Source organism: Symphalangus syndactylus, chromosome 18, assembly GCF_028878055.3.
Source record: "Symphalangus syndactylus isolate Jambi chromosome 18, NHGRI_mSymSyn1-v2.1_pri, whole genome shotgun sequence".
Taxonomy (NCBI): domain Eukaryota; kingdom Metazoa; phylum Chordata; class Mammalia; order Primates; family Hylobatidae; genus Symphalangus; species Symphalangus syndactylus.
In genome coordinates, this window is record NC_072440.2 from 63,196,812 (window position 1) to 63,220,750 (window position 23,939).

The 23,939-nt window shown below is 48.0% G+C and overlaps 1 protein-coding gene across 7 annotated transcripts in view; it reads right to left on the bottom strand.

Moving 5' to 3' along the window:
• Positions 1-23,939, bottom strand: part of SMARCB1 (SWI/SNF related, matrix associated, actin dependent regulator of chromatin, subfamily b, member 1) — a 45,582-nt gene that overhangs the window by 14,356 nt on the left and 7,287 nt on the right. For 4 of the 7 annotated variants that reach the window (XM_055251968.2, XM_055251967.2, XM_063623454.1 and 1 more), the window contains exons 4-6: positions 17,605-17,742; positions 15,273-15,400; positions 3,031-3,197 (exon numbers count right to left, since the gene is read on the bottom strand). In XM_055251968.2, coding sequence (XP_055107943.1) covers positions 3,031-3,197; positions 15,273-15,400; positions 17,605-17,742 — 433 coding nt within the window. Of the gene's footprint in view, positions 1-3,030; positions 3,198-15,272; positions 15,401-17,550; positions 17,743-23,939 lie in introns of all 7 variants that reach the window. The other 3 variants (XM_055251965.2, XM_055251966.2, XM_063623456.1) reach the window with 2 other exon arrangements.

A 23,939-nucleotide genomic window follows, 5' to 3' on the forward strand; every position in this document is an offset into this window, starting at 1 on the left:
AGAGACTGAAGCAAGAAAATCGCTTGAATGGAAGTTGCAGCGAGCCAAGATCATGCCACTGCACTCCAGCCTGGGTAACAGAGCGAGACTCTGTCTAAAAAAAAGAAAAGAAAAACTAACAGTGTCAGTAAGAATGTGGAGAAATTGGAACCCTTGTGCATTGCTGGTAGGAATATAAAAAGGTGCAGCCACTGAGAAAGGCAGTATAGTGGTTCCTCAAAAAACTAAACATGGAATTACCGTACGATCCAGAAATTCCATTTCTAGGTATGCACCCAAAAGAAATGAAAGCAGGGGCCAGACACAGGGGCTCACGCCTATAATCCCAGCATTTTAGAAGGCTAAGGCAGGTGGATCATTTGAGTTTGGGAGGCCGAGGTGGAGTCTGAGACCAAGCTGGCCAACATGGTGAAACCCCGTCTCTATTAAAAATCCAAAAAAATTAGCTGGGCATGGTGGTGGGCGCCAGTAATCCCAGCTACTCAGGAAGCTGAAGCAGGAAATCGCCTGAACCTGGGAGACAGGAGTGCCATGAGCCAAGATCGTGCCACTGCACTCCATCCAGCCTGAGCGACAGAGTGAGACTCCATCTAAATGAATGAATGAATTAATTAATTAATAAATGGAAACAGGGACACCAACAGATATTGGCACACCCAGGTTCATAGCAGCATTATTCACAATAGCCAAAATGTGGAAGCAGCCCAAGTGTCTGTCCATTTAGGGATGAACAAATAAAAATGTAATAGATCCATACAACAGAATATTATTTAGCCTTAATAAGAAAGGAGGCTGGGCACAGTGGCTCACGCCTGTAATCCCAGCACTTTGGGAGGCTGAGGTGGGCAGATGGCTTGAGCCCAGGAGTTTGAGACCAGCCTGAGCAACATGGCGAAACCCCATCTCTACAAAAAAATACAAAAAATTAGTCGGGTGTGGCGAGTGTGCCGGTAGTCCTAGCTTCCCAGCTACTCAGGAGGCTGCACTGGGAGGATCACTTGAGCCCAGGAAGCAGAGGTTGCAGTGAGCTGTAACTGTGCCACTGCACTCCAGCCTGGGCAACAGAGTAAGACTCTGTCTAAAAATAAACACATTTTAAAAAGGGAAGGAAATTCTGACATGGTATAACATAAATGAACCTTGAAGACATTCTGCTAAGTGAAATAAACCAGTCACAAAGGGACAAATACTGCATGATTCCCTTATGGAATGTAAATGAGACACCTCGAGTAGTCAAATTCATAGAGACAGAAAGCAGAATGGTGCTTGCCAGGGGCTGGGGGAGGGGGAATGGGGAGTTAGTGTTTGATGGACAGTTTCAGTTTTACATGATAGAATTCTGGAGATGGGTGGTGGTGATAATTACACAGCCATGGATGTGAATATACTGCCACTGAATTTACACTTAAGTGGTTAAAATGGTAAATTTTATGTTATGAATGTTACCACAATCTTAAAATATTAATCAAGAAAACAAAGTATTGGCCAGGCACGGTGTACTGCAGGCTTATGCCTGTAATCCCAGCACTCTGGGAGGCTGAGGCAGGCAGATCACCAGGTCAGGAGATCAAGACCATTCTGGCTAACACGGTGAAACCCAGTCTCTGCTAAAAAAAAAAATACAAAAAATTAGCCAGGCGTGGTGGCAAGTGCCTGTAGTCCCAGCTACTTGGGAGGCTGAGGTAGGAGAATGGTGTGAACCCAGGAGGTGGAGCTTGCAGTGAGCCAAGATCGCACCACTGCACTCCAGCCTGGGCGACAGAGTGAGACTGCGCCTCTCACACACACACATACACACACACACACACACACACACACAGAAAGAAAGAAAACAAAGTATTTAGGCCAGGTGCGGTGGCTCATGCCTGTAATCCCAGCACTTTGGGAGGCTAAGGTGGGTGGATCACCTGAGGTCAGGAGTTTGAGACCAGACTGACAAATATGGTGAAACCCTGTCTCTACTAAAAATATGAAAATTAGCCTGGCATAGTGACGAGCATCTATAATCCTAGCTACTCGGGAGGCTGAGACAGGAGAATTGCTTGAACCCAGGAGGTGGAGGTTGCAGTGAGTCGAGATCGTGCCACTGCACTCCAGCCTAGGCGACACAGTGAGACTCTTAACTAACTAAATAAGATATTTAGTTATTCGCTACTTAGGGGACCACAGAGGAAGTTGCTGGTGATTCCCCCACATTATTTTCCAAAATCTTTGTAAAGTGCCACGGAGAACCACAGTGGGAAGAAGTGGGCCCAGGCTCCATCTGGCGCACGGGGCAGAGGCGTCCCTCGGTCACAGGAGGCGTCCCTCCCGATGCTCCTCCACCCCAAAGACTATTTTCAGGAACCCTTTGTAACATGGCTTTTATTTTTGTACATCAATGTTTTCCTAAAATGGAAGCCAAAGGCACAGCATCAGATCTAACCAAACCACTGACCTTTTTAGGGTCATCACATGTGCCAATTTCATCTACTTCTCATATCTTCCTATTTTCAAAGCTCCCCTCACCCTCAAGGCATAGTCTGGCAGTGGCAGCTCAGCACAGCAAGGATTATGCTATAGGCTCTGCAGGGTGCAGGCCTGTGCCCAATCGCCTGCCCCACCATTTCTCAACTGGCCAGTTTGCAACTTCTGCAGGTGATCTCAGCTCTCCACGTGCCCACCTCTTCACCTGTAATATGGCCGCTAAGGCAGCATCTTACTGGGTTACTAGGCCACCCTGGAGCGCTCAGCCTGGCCCAGCCAATCAGCTGCCTTCACCTCCTCTAGACCTCCGGGCTTTGTTCATAGCCTGGCAGTGCCTCAGAGGCACCCCCTGAATGTGTGCAGAATGTAACACTTTACTATGAGAACTCAGCCTATGCCCTTCCTGGGGGATTGCAAGGAGCAAAGCCAGGTGCTATGACTTTCCAGATGACATGGAACCCAAAGACGGGCTTCTGCTGAGGCCTTGGTGTACCCTCAGTGCTCCATGATGACACCCACCCTGAGGGCCAGGAAGGCTCCAGTGCTGGGTGAGAAGTCACCCACCTTGATGATGACGCGCTGGTCTGACTGGTCCTCCAGGATGCTGTCCGTGGGGTAGGACTCGATCTGCTGTCTGATGGCGGAGGCGATGGCTGGCACAAACGTCAGCGGGTTCAAATCTAGATCGTCACAGAGGATTTCTGAAAACATCTCAGGCGTCATCAACTTCTCTGAAATCAGGAGAGGGAAGGGATGCCAACAGACTGCACCGTGCTTGGGCATGGACCGGCCTCCCTCACCCCTTCCTCTTTGAAGCCAAACATCTCCGGATGCAGGAGATGACAATCAGGACACTGAGGGTGGCCTTCCTGGAAACTGGGAGTGGAAGGAGGAAGCACATGACTAGCAGGCCCCCAGCCCTCATCCTGTACAGACCTCCTGCTCCATGCCCCGGGGGTGGTCATGGCCATAAACACTACCCCCATTCTACTCATAACTGGGTGGGCGCATGAGATTATCCCAACTAATGAGATGATCCGGGCAAGGCCAGCAAAGGCACATCGAAGCTTGCGTGCCATCTCTTTACTCCCCTCTGTGCTGAACTGGTGGCAGACGTGATGGCACAGAGGCTGGCCCAATACCAGGCCTCATGTGAGCAAAACACACTGTGCCAAGCCACAGCGATTTCCAGGCCTGTGACTGCAGTAGCAGCAGCAGGACCTCAACAAGGTCACAAGCGTGGAGGTCCCTACAGATTCCAGATCCTGGAAAAGTAATTGTACCAGATGGGAGCTCACAGGGACCATCTGTGGCCAGCCAGACCTCAGCAAGGTCCTCTCAGTCAACTCTCCCTACTCTGCCCAGACCTTACTGATAAGACGCCTTGCAAGGATAAGCTGAAAAAGCCAAGAAAAATTCCCTCAGAGCAGACAGCAGGATTCCATCATCAAGAAGCAGGTCTGCCTAACAGATCATAGCCCCACTATTTCCTCCCTGCCCTAAAGACACGCTGGGGACCAGCATCCTAACAGCCCGCAGGGCAGCAACAGCAGGAACCTCAGGTGCATGGGGTAAACACCCAGTGAATACGCTGCCCAGAGCATTTTAAAATTAAACTTTTTAAGTAATTGTAGATTCATGTGCAGATGCAAGAAACAACACAGAGAAATTCCATGCAAACTGCGCCCAGTTTCCTCCAAAAAAGTCAAGATACAGGACTGTATCTGTGTCCAGTGATTCATCCAGGTTGTCACTTCCTTTTACTGCCAAGTGACATTCTGTGGTACGAAGGGGCCTCACTTTAACTATTCACTCACTGAAGGCTATCTAGATCATTTCCAGTTTCCTACTATTATAAATAAAGCTGCTATGAACATCCATGTGTAGGCTTTTGTGTAAACATGTCTTCATTTCTCCAGGATAAATGCTCAGGTACACTGGTTGCATGTTTAGTTTTTTTTTTTTTTTTTTTTTTTTTGAGACGGAGTCTCACTCTGTCGCCCAGGCTGGAGTGCAGTGGCACTATCTCGGCTCACTGCAAGCTCCGCCTCCCGGGTTCACGTCATTCTCCTGCCTCAGCCTCTCGAGTAGCTGGGACTACAGGCGCCCACCACCACGCCCAGCTAATTTTTTGTATTTTTAGTAGAGACGGGGTTTCACCGTGTTAGCCAGGATGGTCTCCATCTCCTGACCTCGTGATCCGCCCACCTCAGCCTCCCAAAGTGCTGGGATTACAGGTGTGAGCCACCGTGCCCGGCCGCATGTTTAGTTTTTAACAGAAACTGCAAAACTGTTTTCCAGGGCAGTTTTCCAGCCACTTCACATTCCCATCAGCAGCTTATGAGTGACCCAGTTCCTCTACATCCTTGCCAGCATCTGATGTTGTCACCACTTTTTAAAGATGTGGAATAACAGTGTAATTTTAATCTGCATTTCCCTAAGGCTAACAATGTGGAAAAGCTTTTCAATGTTTATTTGCCACCTGTATAACTTCTTTAGTGAAGTTTCTCTTCGTGTCTTTTGCCTTTTTTTTTTTTTTTTTTTTTTGAGACAGAGTTTTGCTCTTGTTGCCCAGGCTGGAGTGCAACGGCGTGATCTTGGCTCACAGCAACCTCAGCCTCCTGGGTTCAAGCAATTCTCCTGCCTCGGCCTCCCAAGTAGCTGGAATTACAGGCATGCGCCACCATGCTCGGCTAATTTTGTATTTTTAGTAGAGACGAGGTTTCTCCATGTTGGTCAAGCTGGTCTCAAACTCCTGACCTCAGGTGATCTGCCTGCCTCAGCCTCCCAAAGTGTTGGGATTACAGGTGTGGGCCACTGTGCCTGGACTTTTTTGTTGTTGTTGCTTTTTTGGGACAGAGTTTCACTTTTGTTGCCCAGGCTGGAGTGCAACAGCACGATCTCGGCTCACAGCAACCTACGCCTCCCAGGTTCAAGCGATTCTCCTGCCTCAGCCACCCGAGTAGCTGGGGTTACAGGCATGCGCCACCACACTCAGCTAATTGTGTATTTTTAGTAGAGACGGGGTTTCTCCATGTTGGTCAGGCTGGTCTCTAACTCGTGATCTCAGGTGATCCGCCCACCTCAGCCTCCCAAAGTGCTAGGATTACAGACGTAAGCCACTGCACCAGCCTATTTGCCTATGACTGTCTAATTGCTCCAGCGCCATTTTGTTGAATGAGCTGTCTTTCCTCCATTGAATCACATTTGCATCTTTGTAAAAATCAGGAGGGCACGTTTGTGTGGGTCTGTTTCTGGATTCTCAATTCTGTTCCATCACGGTATGTCACTCCACCAATACCACACAACCTTGATTATCGTAGCTATATAGTAAGCCTTGAGATTGGGTAGAATGATTACTCCCACTTTACTGTTTTTCAAAATTGCTGGCCGGGTGCGGTGGCTCACACCTGTAATCCCAGCACTTTGGGAGGCTGAGACAGGCAGACTGCCTGAGCTCAGGAGTTCGAGACCAACCTGGCCAACATGGTGAAACCCTGTCTCTACTAAAAATACAGAAATTAGCTGGGCATGATGGCGGGCACCTGTAATTCCACCTACTCAGGAGGCTGAGGCAGGAGAAACGCTTGAAACCAGAAGGTGGAGGTTACAGTGAGCAGAGATCATGCCACTGCACTCCAGCCTGGGCAAAAGAAAAAACTCCATCTCAAAAAATAATAATAATAAAAAATAAATTGCTTTAGCTATTTTAGTTTCTTTGCCTTTCCATATAAATCTTAGAACAATCTTGTCTATATCTACAAAATAATTCTTGCTAGGATTTTCAATGAAATTGCATTAAATCTGTGTATCAATTTGGGGAAAACTGACATCATCTTGAGTCTTTTAATCCGTGAATATGATATGTCTACTTATTTAGGTCTTCTTTAATTACTTTCGTCAGTGTTTTATAGTTTTTGGTATATAAGTCCTGTACATGTTTTGTTAGATTTATACCTAAGTATTCCTTTTTTTATTGAGTGATGATAAATGGTAATGTATTTTTAATTTGTGTCTAGGTACTCATTAATGGTATATAGGAATAAAATGGATTTCTGTATGTTTACCTTGTATCCCTTGTATCTTGTGATCTTGGGGAACTCAGTTATTAGTTCTCCAAGTTTTCTGTAGATCTCTTGGGATTTTCTACATGGACAATCATGTCATCTGCAAATAGGATTTTATTTCTTCCTTTCCAATCTACACGTCTTTTATTTCCTTTTCTCGGCTTACTGGATTAGCCAGAACTTCCAACAATATGTTGAATAAGAATAGTGACAGCAGACATATTTGGCTTGTTCCTGGTCTCTGGCAGAAAGCATGCAACCTTTCACTATTAAATGTTAGCAACAGGAGGCCAGGCTCTGTGGCTCATGCCTGTAATCCCAGCACTTTGGGAGGCCGAGGCGGGTGGACCACATGGTCAGGAGATCGAGACATTCCTGGCTAACACTGTGAAACCCCGTCTCTACTAAAAATACAAAAAGTTAGTTGGGCGTGGTGGCAGGGCACCTGTAGTCCCAGCTACCAGGGAGGCTGAGGCAGGAGAATGGCGTGAATCCAGGAGGCGGAGCTTGCAGTGAGCTGAGATCATGCCACTGCACTCCAGCCTAGGCGACAGAGCAATACTCTTAAAAAAAAAAAAAAAAAAAAAAATAGCAACAGGACTTTCTGTACTAAATAGACGCTCTTTATTAAATGGAGGAAGTTTCTTGCTATTATTTTTCTGAGCATTTTTATCATCAGGTGTTGAGTTCTACAAAATGCTTTTTCTGTTATCAACTGATCTGATCCTGTGATTTTTCTTCATTAGTGTGTTAATATGGTGGATTACATTGATTGAGCTTCAAATATTGACCCAGCCGTCCATCCCTGCAATAAATCCCACTTGGTCACAGTATATAATTATTTCTATATATTGCTGAATTCTATTTCCCAATATTTTGCTAAGGATTTTACATCTTTAGTCATAAAGGATATTGGTCTGTATTTTTCTTTTTTTTGGTATTGTCTTTAGGTTTGGTATCTAGGTAATACGAGCTTTATAAAATTGATTAGGAAGTGCGTTCTCCTCTTCCATTTTCTGGAAGAGATTGTTTAGAATTGGTGTTAATTCATTTGTCAACATTTGATTGATAGAATTCTCCAGTGAAATCATATGGGCCCAGAGATTTTTTGCGGGGGGGAGAATTGTTTTCCTTTTTAAAAATAGTTTTATATTAAAATTTAATTAGAGATTGGATCCAGCTATGTAGCCTAGGCTGGTCTTGAACTCCTGGCCTCAAGTAATCCTCCTACCTCAGCCTCCCAAAGAGCTGGGATTACAGGTAAGAGCCACCATGCCTGGCCATTTTTTGGGGTTTTTAAATTACAAATTCTGTTTCCTTAATAGTTATAGGGCAACTGAAATTATCTATTGGATATTGGATGAGTTGTGGTACTTTGTGTTTTGCAAGAAATTAATCCATTTTGTGTAAGTTGTCAAACTTACAGATATAGAATTGTTTGCAGTATTCCTTTTGAATCTGCAGGGTCTGTGGTGACATCCCATTACATTCCTGATATTGATAATTTACGTTCTTTTTGTCAGCCTTGCTAGAGATTGCCAGTTTTATTAATTTTTCAAAGAACCAGCTAGGTTTCATTAATTTTCTCTATTGTTTGATTTCTGTTTTCAATGTCATTGATTTCTGCTCTTCAAATGTCCTTCCTTCCTTCTGCTTCCTTTGGTTTTGTTTCTCTTGGTTCTTGAGATTAGAGCTTAGATTATCGACTTGAGGAAAGCTTTTCCTGTTTTCTAATGTACGCACTGGTGCTACAGATAATCTGCATTGCACTGTTTAGCTTTATCCCACAAATTTTGATATGCTGCATTTTCATTTAGGTCTGTGCATGTTTTTAAATTTTCCTACAGACTTCCTCTTTGAACCACAGATTATTTAGAAGTCTGTTATTTAGCTTACATGTATTTGAGTCAATTGTGGTTGGAGAACACAGTCTAAATGGTTTCAATTCTTTTAAATTTGTTGAAACTTGTTTTATGATCCATTATACGGATTATATGGTATATGTTGCATAGGCACTTGAAAGAATGTGCATTCGGCTGTGCTGGAGTGTTCTATAAATGCTAATCAGATTCTGTTGGTCGATAGTGTTTTTGATCTTACATCATTTTGCTGATTTTCCGTCCAGTTCCATCGGTTGTTGAGAGAGGAATGCTGAGGTCTCTGATGATTGTGAATTTGTTTATTTCTCCTTTCGGTTCTATCTGATACTGTTTCACATATTTTCCAGCTCTATCGTTTGCTGCACACATATTTAGGACTGCTATGTCTTCTTGGTGAACTTATCTTTTTATCATTATTTAATGTCCTTCTCTGTCTCTGGTCATTTTCTTTGAAGTCTGCCTTACTGATACTAACATTGTCATTCCAGCTTTCCTTTGATTAATGTTTTACCTTTATCCATCTTTTTTTTTTTTTTTTTGAGACAGAGTCTCGCTCTATCGCCCAGGCTGGAGTGCAATGGTGTGATCTCAGCTCAACACAACTTCCACTTCCTGGGTTCAAGCAATTCTCCCTGCCTCAGCTTCCCATTCCCAAGTAGCTGGGATTACAGGCACCCGCCACCACATCCAGCTAATTTTTGTATTTTTAGTAGAGACAGGGTTTTGCCATGTTAGCCAGGCTGGTCTTGAACTCCTGACCTCAGGTGATCCGCCTGCCTCAGCCTCCCAAAATGCAGGGATTACAGGCATGAGCCACCGCGCCCAGACTTAAATCTTTCTACATACATTTAGAACCATATCAGATACTGTTACAATTTTTGCTTCAACTGTCAAAACATAATTTGTTAAACCCAAGAGGAGAGGAAAGTCTATTTTATTTATCTACATTTTTGTTTATCATGCTTTCTTTTCTTCCTTCCTGATGTCCCAACGTTTCTTCTTTAATCATTTCCTTTCTTTCTTTTTTTTTTTTTTTTGAGACAGAGTCTTGCTGTGTTGCCCAGGCTGGAGTGCAGTGGTGTGATCTCGGCTCACTGCAACCTCCGCCTCCCAGGTTCAAGTGACTCTTCTACCTCAGCATCCCGAGTAGCTGGGACCACAGGCGTGCGCCACCACGCCCGGCTAATTTTTGTATTTTTAGTAGAGACTGGGTTTCACCATATTGGTCAGGCTGGTCTCAAACTCCTGACCTTGTGATCCGCCTGCCTCGGCCTCCCAAAGTGCTGGGATTACAGGTGGGAGCTACTACGCCGGCAATCATTTCCTTTCTTTTAGCCACTCTTTTAGGGAAGGTCTGTAGGGGATAGTTTTTTGTTTTTTGTTTTTTTTTTGAGTTGGAGTCTCACTCTGTCGCCCAGGCTGGAGTGCAATGGCGTGATCTCCGTTCACTGTAACCTCTGCCTCCTGGGTTCAAGTGATTCTCCTGCCTCAGCCTCCAGAGTAGCTGGGATTATAGGCATGCGCCTCCACGCCCAGATAATTGTTTTTGTATTTTTAGTAGAGACGGGGTTTCACCATGTTGGTCAGGCTGGTCTCCAACTCCTGACCTTGTGATCTGCCCGCCTTGGCCTCCCAAAGTGCTGGGATTACAGGCGTGAGCCACCGCGCCCAGCACTTAGTTTTCTTTCATCTAAGAATGTCTTGACTAAGAATGTCCAATATCGTTCATTCCTGAACAATATTGTCACTGGGTACAGGATTCTAGATTAACAGTTCTTTTCTTTCAGTACTTGAAAAATATCATGCCACTTCCTCTAGACTCCAGTTTCTCATGAGAAATCATGGAGTGCAGTGGCTCACGCCTGTAATCCCAACACTTTGGGAGGCCAAGGCGGGCGGATCACAAGGTCAGGAGATCGAGAACATCCTGGCTAACACAGTGAAACCCTGTCTCTACTAAAAATGCAAAAAATTAGCCAGGCATGGCGGTGGGCGCCTGTAGTCCCAGCTGCTCGGCAGGCTGAGGCAGGAGAATGTCGTGAACCCGGGAGGCGGGGCGTGCAGTGAGCCGAGATCAAGGCACTGCACTCCAGAGTGGGCGACAGAGCGGGACTCCGTCTCAAAAAAAAAAAAAAAATACAAAAATACAAAAAATTAGCTGGGCATGGTGGTAGGCACCTGTAGTCCCAGCTACTCGGGAGACTGAGGCAGGAGAATGGCGTGAACCTGGGAGGCGGAGCTTGCAGTGAGCCGAGATCATGCCCACTGCACTCCAGCCTGAGCGACAGAATGAGACTGTCTCAAAAAAAAAAAAAAAAAAAAAATACAAAAATTAGCCGGGCATGGTGGCAGGCGCCTGTAGTCACAGCTACTCGGGAGACTGAGGCAGGAGAATGGTGTGAACCCAGGAGGCGGAGCTTGCAGTGAGCCGAGATCGCACCACTGCACTCCAGCCTGGGCGACAGAGCAAGACTCCATATCCAAAAAAAAAAAAAAAAAAGAAATCTATTGTCTTTTCCCTATAAGTAAGTTTTCCTTTTTCTCTGATTGCTTTCAAGATTTTTTTCTTTGTGTTGAGTTTCCAGAAGTTTAATTATGATGTGTCTTTGCATGGATTGCTTTGGGTTAATCATGTTGGGCTTCACTTGGCTTCCTGAATCTATCATTTGGTTTTTTTTTTTTTAACTTTAAAAAAAATGTTTTTGAGACAGGGTCTCACTCTGTTGCCCAGGCTGGAGTGCAGCGGCTCAATCACAGCTCACTGAAGCCTCAACCTCCCGGGCTCAAGCGATCCTCCCATCTCAGCCTCCCAAGTAGCTGAGATCACAGACACGCGCTACCACATCTGGTGAATTTTTGTAGAAATGGGGTTTCACCACGTCACCCAGGCTGGTCTTGAGCTCCCGGGGTAAAGTGATCTGCCCGCCTCAGCCTCAGGCGTGAGCAACTGTGCTCAGCCTCATTTAATTTTTTAGAGCCCAAAACAAGCATGTGGATATAAATCTCTAAAAACTTGCCTTCTGTAGCCAAGTGTAACACTCAGGGCCCTAATCACTCCTTTGCCTGTGTGCCAAGACAGATTCCAAACCTCTTCCTGAGGGGATTCCCTTGTTCCCCTTCTGGGTGAAGATGGCATCTATGTCCGCATGTGTTCTGGTTAGGCAACTCATCTTTTCTGGAGGATTTTAATAAATACTTCCCTCCCTCAGCAGGCTGTTAAGGCAGGTGACACCATACATCACCAGTGATTCAGAGAAGCACTACTTCAAGTCCTTTTCAGAGAAAATAACCTCAAACTCATCACAACACCTACCAGAAACCTGAGAAAAATCCTGATTCCTTTTTTTTTTTTTTTTTTTTTTTTTGAGACAGAGTCTTACTCTGTCGCCCAGGTTGAAGTGCAATGCCACAATCTCAGCTAACTGCAACCGCTGCCTCCTGGGTTCAAGTGATTCTTGTGCCTCAGCCTCCCAGGTTGCTGGGACCACAGGTGTGTGCCACCACACCCGACTAATTTTTATATTTTTAGTAGAGATGGGGTTTCGCCATGATGGCCAGGCTGGTATCAAACTCCTGGCCTCAAGTGATCCTCCCACCTCACCCTCCCAAAGTGCTGGGATTACAGGCGTGAGCCACCATGCCTGGCCAATCCTGCTTCTGAAGGTGGCCTGAACATACACTTCATTCATGCTACTCAAGTAATGCTACTTCACATATTTAATCCCACTGTGATAGACTCCCATGCCCACCTTTAAGATGTATGAAATTTCAAAGCAAATCAATAACAATTTTGGCATGGCCTTCTAACCACCAATTAAGAATCACAGCTCTTACACATGCCAAATACCACCCAGAGCTGAGGAAGAGTTCGCAGAACAACACTATTTTGGTTCTCCACCGGTTAAGACTTTGTTCTAAATTACTTTCAGTGGGCATCATATTTTACATGAGGACTCCTAGGAGGAACAGCCCAGTGAAACTCACTGTGGAGTTCATGGACGATCCTGGTCTTCCTTACTATACTGTGCCCTCTTCCTGAGGGCTGTAGGAAATCTCAGATTCCAGGACCACGTGTGATTCTACTTCTTCAGAGCCACAGGCTGCTGCTAACCTTGACCACACTGAGTATGCAAATGATCTTCACATCTCATTCTGCCTGGTTCTAAAAAGACCCAGAGCCACGCCCAACTCCCAGCCAACGTTCACCAAATAAAATCTGAGTACGAGCTCCCTCTTCAACTTGAACATTTCCTCTTTATCCAGTTTTTCCTAACCACTCTGTTTTCATTTGCTTTAGTCATTTGGGCCCAGTGTACATATGGTAAGCTTCCCTGCATCCTTTCTGGAACAGGGCGGATGTATAAACAAACCGGAACTTTCTATGTGTTGCCCAAAGAAAGGTAACGAGACAGAGCATGGACTGATCCAATTTGAACAACTAAGTTCCTATGCTGGGCTAGATTCTATGTTAAGAGAAACAGCAGCTGGGCACGGTGGCTCACACCTGTAATCCCAGCACTTTGGGAGGCCGAGGCGGGTGGATCACCTGAGGTCAGGAGTTTGAGACCAGCTTGACCAATATGGTGAAATCCCGTCTCTACTAAAAATACAAAATTAGCCAAGCATGGTGGCGCATGCCTGTAATCCCAGCTACTCGGGAGGCTGAGGCAGGAGAATCACTTGAACCTGGGAGGCGGAAGTTGTGGTGAGCTGAGATCACGCCATTGCACACCAGCCTGGGCAACAAGAGTGAAACTCCATCTCAAAAAAAAAGAAGAAAAACAGCAATGAAAAACAAGGCCCCTGACCTTAAAGGGTTGAAATGGGGAAGGAGAGACAAGAATTAACAAATAACTATGATGTGGGCCAGCAGAGATAAGCAGGGAGCTTGGCAGAGATAACAGGCGTTGTGCAGCACTGGTGGCCTGGTCCCCATGGGCTGTCCTGTCCCTGTTCTGGGGCATGACCAGTGAACTGTACCTGTCCCCATCTACACTCAATACAACCTCCTGGAGTCTCTTGCCAGTGTCCTCCCTCACCCATGTCTCCTCCCACTGGCGTCCCCCCTCACCAGCTGACCTGTGGGACCTAGGGGACAAGCACCCAGCACATGGCTCTCAGGCCTTCTTCTCAGGGCTGAGCAGAGGCCTTTGGACTCAGGCCTGGCACTGGTGTGAGCAAGTGGTAGGCCTAGCACTCAGGCATAGCATGCTGAGTGCCTGAGGATGACCAAAGGAAGCAGCCTAATCCTTCCAGAAAGCTCAAGGCAGCCACATATCAACAACCACTCACACTCTCCTCCCTTAGGAAATCCCTTCTGAGAGAAAAATGCTGCAACTATGTTATCTGCTGTGGAGCCGTCTACAGCAGGGGGAGTTTTAGCAAACAAAGGTGCCTTGACCCAGGAGAAAATGCTGCACTGTTTGAAGATTAAAGAAATCAGAAAGAGGCTGGGTGCAGTGGCTCACGCCTGTAATCCCAGCAGTGTGGGAGGCCATGGCAGGCGGATCACCTGAGGTCAGTTCAAGACCAGCCTGGCTAACATGGTGAAACCCTATCTCTACTAAAAATACAAAAATCAGCCAGGCATGGTGGCACGCGCCTGTAGTTCCAGCTACTCAGGAGGCTGAGGCAGGAGAATCGCTTGGACTTAGAAGAGGCTGCAGTGAGCTAAGATCACGCCACTGCACTCCAGCCTGGGCGACAGAGCGAGACTCCATCTCCCCCTGCAAAAAAAGAGAAACCAGAAAGATACTTATGATAAGTGAAGAAAAATAAAACGATACTTGCTCTGTAGTGACAACTATGTTAAATGTTTGCATGTGGAATTGACAGAAAAGGTAAAACTGAAAACATTATTCAGGTGGTGAGATTCTGATGATTTTAAGCATTTACTCACTTAAAAATGATAACGCTGGGCACAGTGGCACACACCTGTATTCCTAGCTATTTGGGAGGCCGTGGCAGGAGGACTGCTTGAGCCCAGGCAGTTCAAGATTACAGTGGGCTATGAGAGTATCACTGTACTCCAGCCTGGGCAACAGAATGAGACTCTGTCTCTTAAAAAAAAAAAAATTAGGTAAAATAAAATAAAGATGATATTCACTGCATTTTGTCTGAATATAAATAGTATGTTCATTATAAAAATTCGGCAGGATACAGACACTAAGTAAAAAAAAACTGGTATGCAACAAGATCTAAAACAACAGTAATAATAGTAAAAATACATTCTAACAGACTTAAAAATAGAGAAAACAATAAATGCATGCATGATCCTCCCTCCCAGATGGGATAAGCAGTCTAGACACTTGGGATGCATATCCTTCTAACCTTTCTGTCTACATCTGCACAAAGACCGAGTTCTGTTCAGGCTTTGGAAGCCCAGGAAGAGCCAGAAGAGATGGCATCTGACCCAGGACTTACAGAGTGAGGATGTCTAAAGAGATGACCAGTTAGGGGTGGAGAGAGGCACGGGGCACACATGCAGCCTCACACAGCAGAAGCAGGGTGGCAGACAGGACCCAAGGCAGGCGTGTGCAGGACTCGGGGGCTGAACTAGGTCTGACTGGCATTGTCATCATCATCCATGCTATGCAGATCAGCCACCTCCCATGCCAGGCCCCTTGGGCCACCCAATCTCAGTATGGGGAAAGGAGTCCGAAGTTCACAGGCCCAACCCACAGTGAACAGCAACAGAACCAGGACTGAACCCAGAGCCCACACCCTCCAAAACTATGCCCCAATGTCCTGCGTGTCAGGTCCAGAATCTGCCAGACAGGCAGCTGGCAGGAAAGGGGACTGTTCCCACGTAACACACAGGGGTTGGGGCCAGGCCCAGCCAAGCCCGACCACCTTGTACCATTCATGTTCCAGGTGAAGGCGTCTCGCAGCTTCTGCCCATCGATCTCCATATCCAGCCGGATGGGGACCAGCACCTCGGGCTGAGATGCATTCTCATGGATCACAGCTGGGTCATGGTCATCAAAGCTGAAAGTGAAATGGAAGCAACAGTCAGCAAGAGGGCCGGAGCCCTAGGTATGCAAATTTTCAGCCTCTCTCTCTGCACAGCAGGCCTCTGCAAACCCGTCTGGGGAAGACAGCCACTTGTCAGCTAACAGCTGAGGCAGCAGACGAGGCCAGCAGGGGTCCCGGGGCCACGGTCTAATGGGGACAGTTGGGGCCATAAATAACAAGCACCAGTCTGTCTGCAATAGAATCGACCTGGGCAGTGTTGGAACAACACCCAGATGTCCTGTGAAGGGATATTTAAGCCTGAAATTTGGCAGGACTTTCATGGAAGGCTGTGGGAAAGGAGAAGGGCATTTCCAGAAGAGGAAATATTCCAGCAAGGCCAAGGCAGGTGAATGGAGGAACTGCTGAGGATGCATAAACAGACCACAGAGCACAGATTCCATGGGGAGCAGTGGTCAGGGATGCTGCAAAGCTAGCGGGTGTCGAAGCACCCACAGTTCTCCTCTCAGGCTATGCAAACTGGCCACTGCCCTGAGGGAGTCCCAGGAGGATTCTAAGCAATGGAGTTGAGTACTTTGGGAAGATAAAGAGGGAAGAGTCGGGCAGGCAGGTTGGTGAGATGGAGCTGGAGGACAGAGGACACCTAAGGGCATCTGGGAGCAAGGAGAGGGCTGAGAAGGGCCCCCAGTGACCTTGGGAGGCAGATGGAAGACAGAGAGAAATGAGCTGAGTGCCAGGCATGAATGCGCTGGGAAACAGACAGGGAAAGGGGAAGGGGTGCTGCAGAAAAGAGGTGGCCACTCTAAGGGAGAAAGCGACAGTCAACTAGGGATGGGAAGAAGAGATGGAGGGAAGGAAGACAGAAGGAAAAGGAGGAGGGGGTAGGATGGGAGGGATGGAAGGAGGAATGATGGAAGGAAGGAGGAAAGGAAAGAGGGAAGGAGGGAGAACGGGGCTAAACCTCAGCAGAGGCAACTGCAGGGCAGGAGCTCTGGGAGGTCTGACAGCAATGAGGATGTTCTCAGCCCTGAGGCAGGGTGAGTGGGGCAGAGTGCGGCAGTGGCAGCACCAGGCCAGCTTGGGCCTGGCACCCCAGTGAGAACTCCTGCTTCTGCTCCGAGGGTGATGGGGAGCCTGGAGGATTCTGCGTGGAGAGGTGACATGATCTGCCTGGAGCAGAGGCCACACCAGCTGCAGAGCTGACAAGGCAGCAGGGAGGGGAGGCAGGGGCTGCTAGAGACCCCAAGGAGAGAGGTGGGGGGTTGGCTGAGGCAGTTCCCAGGCGAGAACCTGGAGAGACTGGACTTACTGTGTGAGGAAAAGGCAGGCCTTGGGAAAGAAACCTATGGCCTGAGCAAGGAGAGGGCTGGATCTCCACGTGCCAAGATTGAGGTCTTCAGGCAGCATGAGGCTGAGGGGGTGAGGGCAGCTGAGGAAGTCTGGGCCACAGAGGTAAAAAACAGACCCCAAAGACGTCTACAACTTAATCCCCAAAACCTGTGACTGTCACCTCATATGGCCAAAAAAGGAGACTCTGAAGATGCAATTAAGATCCTGAGAGATTAACTAGAAGGGCCCTAAATTACATCACCAAGTGCCCTTTTAAGAGAGAGACAGGGAAGTTTCACGCAGAGAAGGCCACGTGACCACAGAGGCCGAGACTGGAACGTGGCAGCCCCCAAAGCTGGAAGAAGCAAGGACCGAATCGCCCCGAGGGCCTCTGGAGGGAGCATGGCCCTGTCCACACGTGAGTCTCGTCTAGTGAAACTAAATCCGGGCTCCTGGGCCCCAGAACCGAGAGGGAAGAAATGTGCTCTGCTCGCAGCCACCAGTTTGTGGTGGTTTATTCCAGTAGCCTCTGGGAAGTTGTGGCGCAGTGGGAGTCACGTGGATGGCATCTGAACCATCAGACTGGCTGTGGCCCACTCCTGTGAAACTGAGGGCAGAGAAAGGGCCCAAGGACTGTGCCCCGAGTAACTCCACTTGAGGGGCCAGAGAGGTGAGGAGGACATGGCAAGGTGACAGGAGACAGAGCCAAAGAGGCTACGGACAATGTCCTGGAAGTCAGGGAAACACAACGGTTCAGAGGGGTGGAGGTACTGTAGCGTGGGGAGCACAAGGTCAAAGCAGAGTGTTTTTCTGGGGAGGAGGGGACTGAAACGTGCTGGAGAACTAAGGCGGAATCAGCACGGAGGGTGAGCATGGTGATGCAGCCGCACCAAAGGGGGAAGGTTCTCTTCTTGTCCCGGCCCATGCGGTTCCTGTTGATGGTTGTGGAGCACGGCACGGCATCCAGGTGGTGGGAACTGTTGGGCAGGGTGGGTACCCACTGGCTGTTCCTCTTGGCCTTCTGTTCTCTGAGGAGATACAAGAAAAGTCCCCCCAGTCAGTCTAGGAGCCTGATCCTGCCCACGAGCATGCTCCAGGGATGCCCACTGTACTGCTGTCAGGCTCAAGGCTCCCGTGGGAGTTGTCTGTGCACCTGATTTTGAAGGAGCCTGCTCCCCAGGCTGTCATCAGATGCTAGAGGCACCTGGGCAAGGGCAAGGGTATGGAGGGGCAGTAGACACAGCATGGCCATGGTGTACCGCACTATGAACCAGGCATGGCTCCACGGAAGCACTTCCTGCAAGCAGGGAAGTGGTACAAGGGGGAGGCTTCCCAGAGGAGTGGACAATAGAGCCAAGCCTTAGACACTGAGACAGGGTTCACTGCGGGCAGGGAAACGGGCAGCAGCAAGGAGGAGAGACTGAGGGGCAGTCCAAGGAGGAGGACCCCAGGGAGGGGACTGATCACAGGTCTCACATGCTCCGTGAGAAGATGACTTTACTCAGCAGGTGGCTGGGAGTCCCCAGGGTTTTGAAGGAAGAGACGTGATCAGGCTGTCATTTTAGACATACCAGCCATCCTGAGATGAACTAGGCAAGGCCTCTGGCCTCTGAGCTTCCAGAGCAGTAGAAGTGAGAAGATGGGTTGATAAATACCTTCCAGAGGTGACATCCAAGGTAATTTAAATAACCCATATCCCATGAAGAGTTTGATCTTTTCTCCCAAGTTCCAGGTTGCTTTTACCAAAAGCACCAGGTGCAGTGGCTCATGCCTGTAGCTCCAGCACTTTGGAAGGTCAAGATGGGCAGACCACCTGAGGTCAAGAGTGCGAAACCAGGCCAGGTGTGGTGGCTCACGCCTGTAATCCCAGCACTTTCGGAGGCCAAGGAGGGTGGATCACCTGAGGTCAGGAGATCAAGACCAGCCTGGCCAACATGGTGAAACCCTGTCTCTACTAAAAATACTAAAATTAGCCAGGTGTGGTGGCAGGAGCCTGTAATCTCAGCTACTTAGAAGGCAGAGGCAGGAGAATCGCTTGAACCCGGGAGGCAGAAGTTGCAGTAAGCCGAGATTACACCATTGCAGTCCAGCCTGGGCAACAAGAGTGAAACTCCGTCTCAAAAAAAAAAAAAAAAGGTGAGTTCAAAACTAGCCTGGCCAACATGGTGAAACCTCAACCCTACCAAAAATACAAAAGTTAGCCAGGCATGGTGGCACACGTCTATAATCCAGCTACTCGGGAGGCTGAAGCATGAGAATCACTTGAACCCAGGAGGCGGAGGTTGCAGGGAGCTGAGATCAGCCACCGCACTCCAGCCTGGGCGAGAAAGCACATCCTATCTCGAAAAAAAAAAACAAAACAAAAAAAAACCAAAAGCTATTTTAAACTAAGGCTCCAGGGCTGGGTGAGACAGATGAGAGCATTTGGGTGCCCGCTGTGCACTGTGCGTTCCCATTTTCCCTGGCAAGGCTGTGAGCAGGAGCAGGCAGGACTGTGTGTCACTTCCCTGTGTAACCCCAACACCTGTGCAACCACTTCCGCAGTAACTATTCAACCGTTCAGAGCAAGTCATGACAAACTTTTTTTTTTTTTTTTTTTTTTGAGATGGAGTCTCGCTCTGTCGCCCAGGCTGGAGTACAGTGGTGCCATCTCGGCTCAATGCAAGGTCCGCCTCCTGGGTTCACGCCATTCTCCTGCCTCAGCCTCCCGAGTAGCTGGGACTACAGGCGCCCGCCACCACGCCTGGCTAATTTTTTTAATTTTTAGTAGAGACGGGGTTTCACCATGTGAGCCAGGATGGTCTCGATCTCCTGACCTCGTGATCCGCCCGCCTCAGCCTCCCAAAGTGCTGGGATTACAGGCGGGAGCCACTGCGCCTGGCCGACAAATGTTTGCCAGCGCCCTCTAAGGAGGGACCCGGGAAGACAGCACAAAGGTCCTTCTCCTTTCCAGAGGGTGGGGGAGGGCAGAAGCAATGGCCAAGACCTGCCTGGACTCTGGGCCCTTTAACTGTTTTCCCTTCTAAAGTGGGAGTCACTTACACGTCTGATGCTGAGGCCGGGACTACCCCTTGATCGCTGGTAGGGGTAGGGAGGATTTTGTAGTACCCAATTTGGGGAACATGGAATCAGCTTGGACAGAGACTACGAGAGGGGACAGCAAGACAGGGGTCCCCTCTACAGCCTATCTGGGTCATGGTTCCTAATCCTGGCCGCTCAGACTCAGAGTGCAATTTTTTTATTTTTTTATTTTTATAGAGATGGGGGGTCTCACTATGTTGCCCAGGCTGGTCTCAAACTGCTGCGCTCAAGCAATCCTCCCACCTTGGCCTCCCAAAGTGCTGAGAGTACAGGTGTGAGCTACCACACCCGACCCCAGAATGCAAAATTTTAAGTAGCACATTCCTGAGCCCCACCCAGGTGGAGTGACTTCCCACCTCTGAGGAAGGGCCCAAGAAGATGAGTTCTTTGCAGCTTCCATGGGTGATTCCCAGGCAGCTGAGCCTGTATTTGGAAACCACAGATCTTGACCACCTCCTCTTTTCTGACTGGATATGTTAGAGCCTGGGCTGAGCCCCTTCCCCCTCATTCCGCCCTATCTCAGTAGCAAGTTCTCATTTCCAGGTCTAGCTACCAAGTGGGCAATGCAAGTGTCACTAGACACAGTGAATGTGAGTAACATGCTCAGCCATACACAGAATCTGCAAATCTAAGCCATAAAATTCAACCTTCCGGCCAGGTGTGGTGGTTCACACCTGTAATCCCAACACTCTGGGAGGCCGAGGTGGATGGATCACCTGAGGTCAGGAGTTCGAGACCAGCCTGGCCAACATGGTGAAACCCCGTCTCTACTAAAACTATGAAAAATCAGCTAGGTGTAGTGCCTGGTGCCTATAATCCCAGCTACTTGGGAGGCTGAGGAAGGAGAATGACTTGAACCCGGGAGGCAGAGGTTGCAGTGAGCTGAGATCCCGCCACTTCACTCCAGCCTGGGTGATAGAGCGAAACTCCATCTCAAAAAAAAAAAAAAAAAAAAGGCTGGGAGCAGTGGCTCATGCCTGTAATCCCAGCACTTTGGGAGGCCGAAGTGGGCAGATCACGAGGTCAGGAGATCAAGACCATCCTGGCTAACACGGTAAAACTCCATCTCTACTAAAAATACAAAAAAAAAATTAGCCAGGTGTGGTGGCGGGCACCTGTAGTTCCAGCTACTCGGGAGGCTGAGGCAGGAGAATGGTGTGAACCTGGGAGGCAGAGCTTGCAGTGAGCCAAGATGGCGCCACTGCACTCCAGCGTGGGCGACAGAATGAAACTCCGTCTCAAAAAAAAAAAAAAAAAAAAAAAAAAACAACCTTCCTTCCATTGCAATCCCAGCATCCCTGAGAGAGGGCACCCAGCCTCTGCTCAAACTGTCCAATGACACGATGGGGAGGGTGCCATGAGTCCCCTTATTGGGCTGACTGAGTAGTGTGGTGCCAGCCAAAACCACTTCCCTCAAACCTCTGCCAGCCCCCACCCCTAAAGACTTGACCTCCAGGCCAACAGGATTCCACTCCTGCAGCTGTTCCTCACGACATGATCACCAAGAAACTGTTTTATTGCCCCATAAAAGATTCCCAGCTGAAGTGTGCAGAATTAAAGTGCCATCCATATGTACACAATTTCCTTCTGCAACTTCCCTGTGAAGGTCAAGCTATCCTTACGTTCTTACCACATCCCTTGGGGGAAAAAGAATCTGCAAAGCACACGTCTGTAACACTGGCCAGCCTGGAGGCGTGCCACCTTTCTTTTGGGTGAATCATAAAAAAGATTTTCCATAACCACATCACTCTGAACAATAATCCTTTTTCTTCCTTAATGCTCCTTGGGCTTTGTGCAGAGAATTGCATACTTTGTTGAGAGCTGAATGCACAAGGTAGATGGGTACAATCTTGTATTATGCACGTCTCACCCACAGGACCCCTGTCTCGGGTCACTGCAGAATCTACTTAATTATACCATGTATGGGTCACACCTTTGTCCATTCAAGTGGCTGACCCACCACTAACCTAGCCTTTCCTTAAGGCTGGATACGTAAGCGACTCCATATTCTCCAGTATTATTTGCAATGCTACAAAGAATCTCTGTACATATAGTGGGTTTATTGATTCATTTTGTACTTTGAAAATGTTTCTTTGGGACAAATTCCCAGGGGTGGTATTAATGGGCCAGAGAACAAAAAAGTTTGATGTCAGGATGCTTTACACAAAGGGCACTCCCGGCTGGGCACAGTGGCTCACACCTGTAATCCCAGCACTTTGGGAGGCCGAGGAGGGAAGATTACCTGAGGTCAGGAGTTCGAGACCAGCCTGGGCAAAATGGTGAAACCCCGCCTCTAATAAAAATACAAAAAAATTAGCCAGGCATAGTGGTGCATTCCTGTAATCTCAGCTACTCCAGAGGCTGAGGCAAGAGAATCGCTTGAACGCAGGAGGCGGAGGTTGCAGTGAGCCGAGATCACGCCACCGCACTCCAGCCTGGGCAACAAGAGTGAAAACCCCGTCTCAAAGAAACAAAAAAAACCACCTCCAGCACATATGAGCGCAGCTCTATCACACCTTCCCCAATTCCTTACATTGCCAGTTTTTTGTTTTATGCTTGGAATTTTTATTTTTTATTTTATTTTATTCTTTTGAGACGGAGTTTCACTCTCGTTGCCCAGGCTGGAGAGCAATGGCGCAATCTCGGCTCACCACAACCTCCGCCTCCCGGGTTCAAGTGATTCTCCTGCCTCAGCCTTCCTGAGTAGCTGGGATTACAGGCTGCGCCACCACGCCCGGCTAACTTTGTATGTTTAGTAGAGATGAGGCTTCACCATGTTGGTCGGCTGGTCTCGAACTCCTGACCTCAGGTGATCCGCCCGCCTCGGCCTCCCAAAGTGCTGGGATTACAGGCGTGAGCCACCGTGCCCGGCCTATTTTTTACTTTTTTTAAGAGATGAAGAGTGTCATTCTGTTACCCAGGCTAGAGGACAGTGGTGTGATCACCACACTCAGCTAATTTTTTTAACTTTCAGTAGAGATAACGTCTCACTATGTTGCTCAGGCTGGTCTCCTGGGCAACACAGTCAAATCCTGGGCTCAAGCGATCCTCCTGCCTTGACTTCCCAAAGTGCTGAGATTACAGGCATAAGCCACCAGTCTGATGCTTGGAATTTTTGAAATTACACGAGGGCAAATTCTTTCCATGTTTGTTTACTCCCTTGTACTTCAAGGTATGGACCATCTTTTACCTATTTGTTGGGGTATCCAAGTTTGTTGTATAAATCTAGATGTATAGATTCTAGATACAACATCGTAACTTCCCAATTACTTGGTTTTTTAATTGTTACTATAAATACTCTTCTAAAGGTTCTAAGTTTTGTTTTGTTTTTGTTTTTTTTTGAGATGGAGTTTCGCTCTTGTTGCCCAGTGTGGAGTGCAATGGTGTGATCTCAGCTCACTGCAATCTCCACCTCCCGGGTTCAAGCAATTCTCCTGCCTCAGGCTCCCGAGTAGCTGGGACTACAGGCATGCACCAGCATACCTGGCTAATTTTGTATTTTTAGTAGAGATGGGGTTTCTCCATGTGGGTCAGGCTGGTCTCGAACTCCCGACCTCAGGTGATCCGCCCACCTCGGCCTCCCAAACTGCTGGGATTACAGGCGTGAGCCACCGCGCCCAGCCAGGTTCTAAGTTTTTATACATTCAAATCTATTGTTGTTTCTTTTGTGAGTTTATGTGAGCCACTGATTTTTCTGACAAACTGGTCCCACTTATTTGTTTTTTTAAGAAATGAGGTCTTACTGTGTTGCCCCAGGCTGGTTTTAAACTCCTGGCCTCAAGCAATGCCTCGGCCTCCCAAAGTGCTGGGATTACAAACACAAGCCACGTGCCCCGCGAGTCCCACTTTCCAAGCATTTGTAACTGTTCTCCGGAATCCAGGACTTGGCTTACGTTTCTTAGAAATTCCAATGATACAGAAGAAACTTAGAAACATGGCTAAGAAAATGTATAAAAACAGAGGGAACTGTTAAAAAGTGTTTCAATACAAAAATTAGGACCGGACGCGGTGGCTCATGCCTGTAATCCCAGCACTCTGGGAGGCCGAGGCAGGCGGATCACCTGAGGTCGGGGTTCGAGACCAGCCTGACCAACACGGAGAGACTCGTCTCTACCAAAAATACAAAATTAGCTGGGCGTGGTGG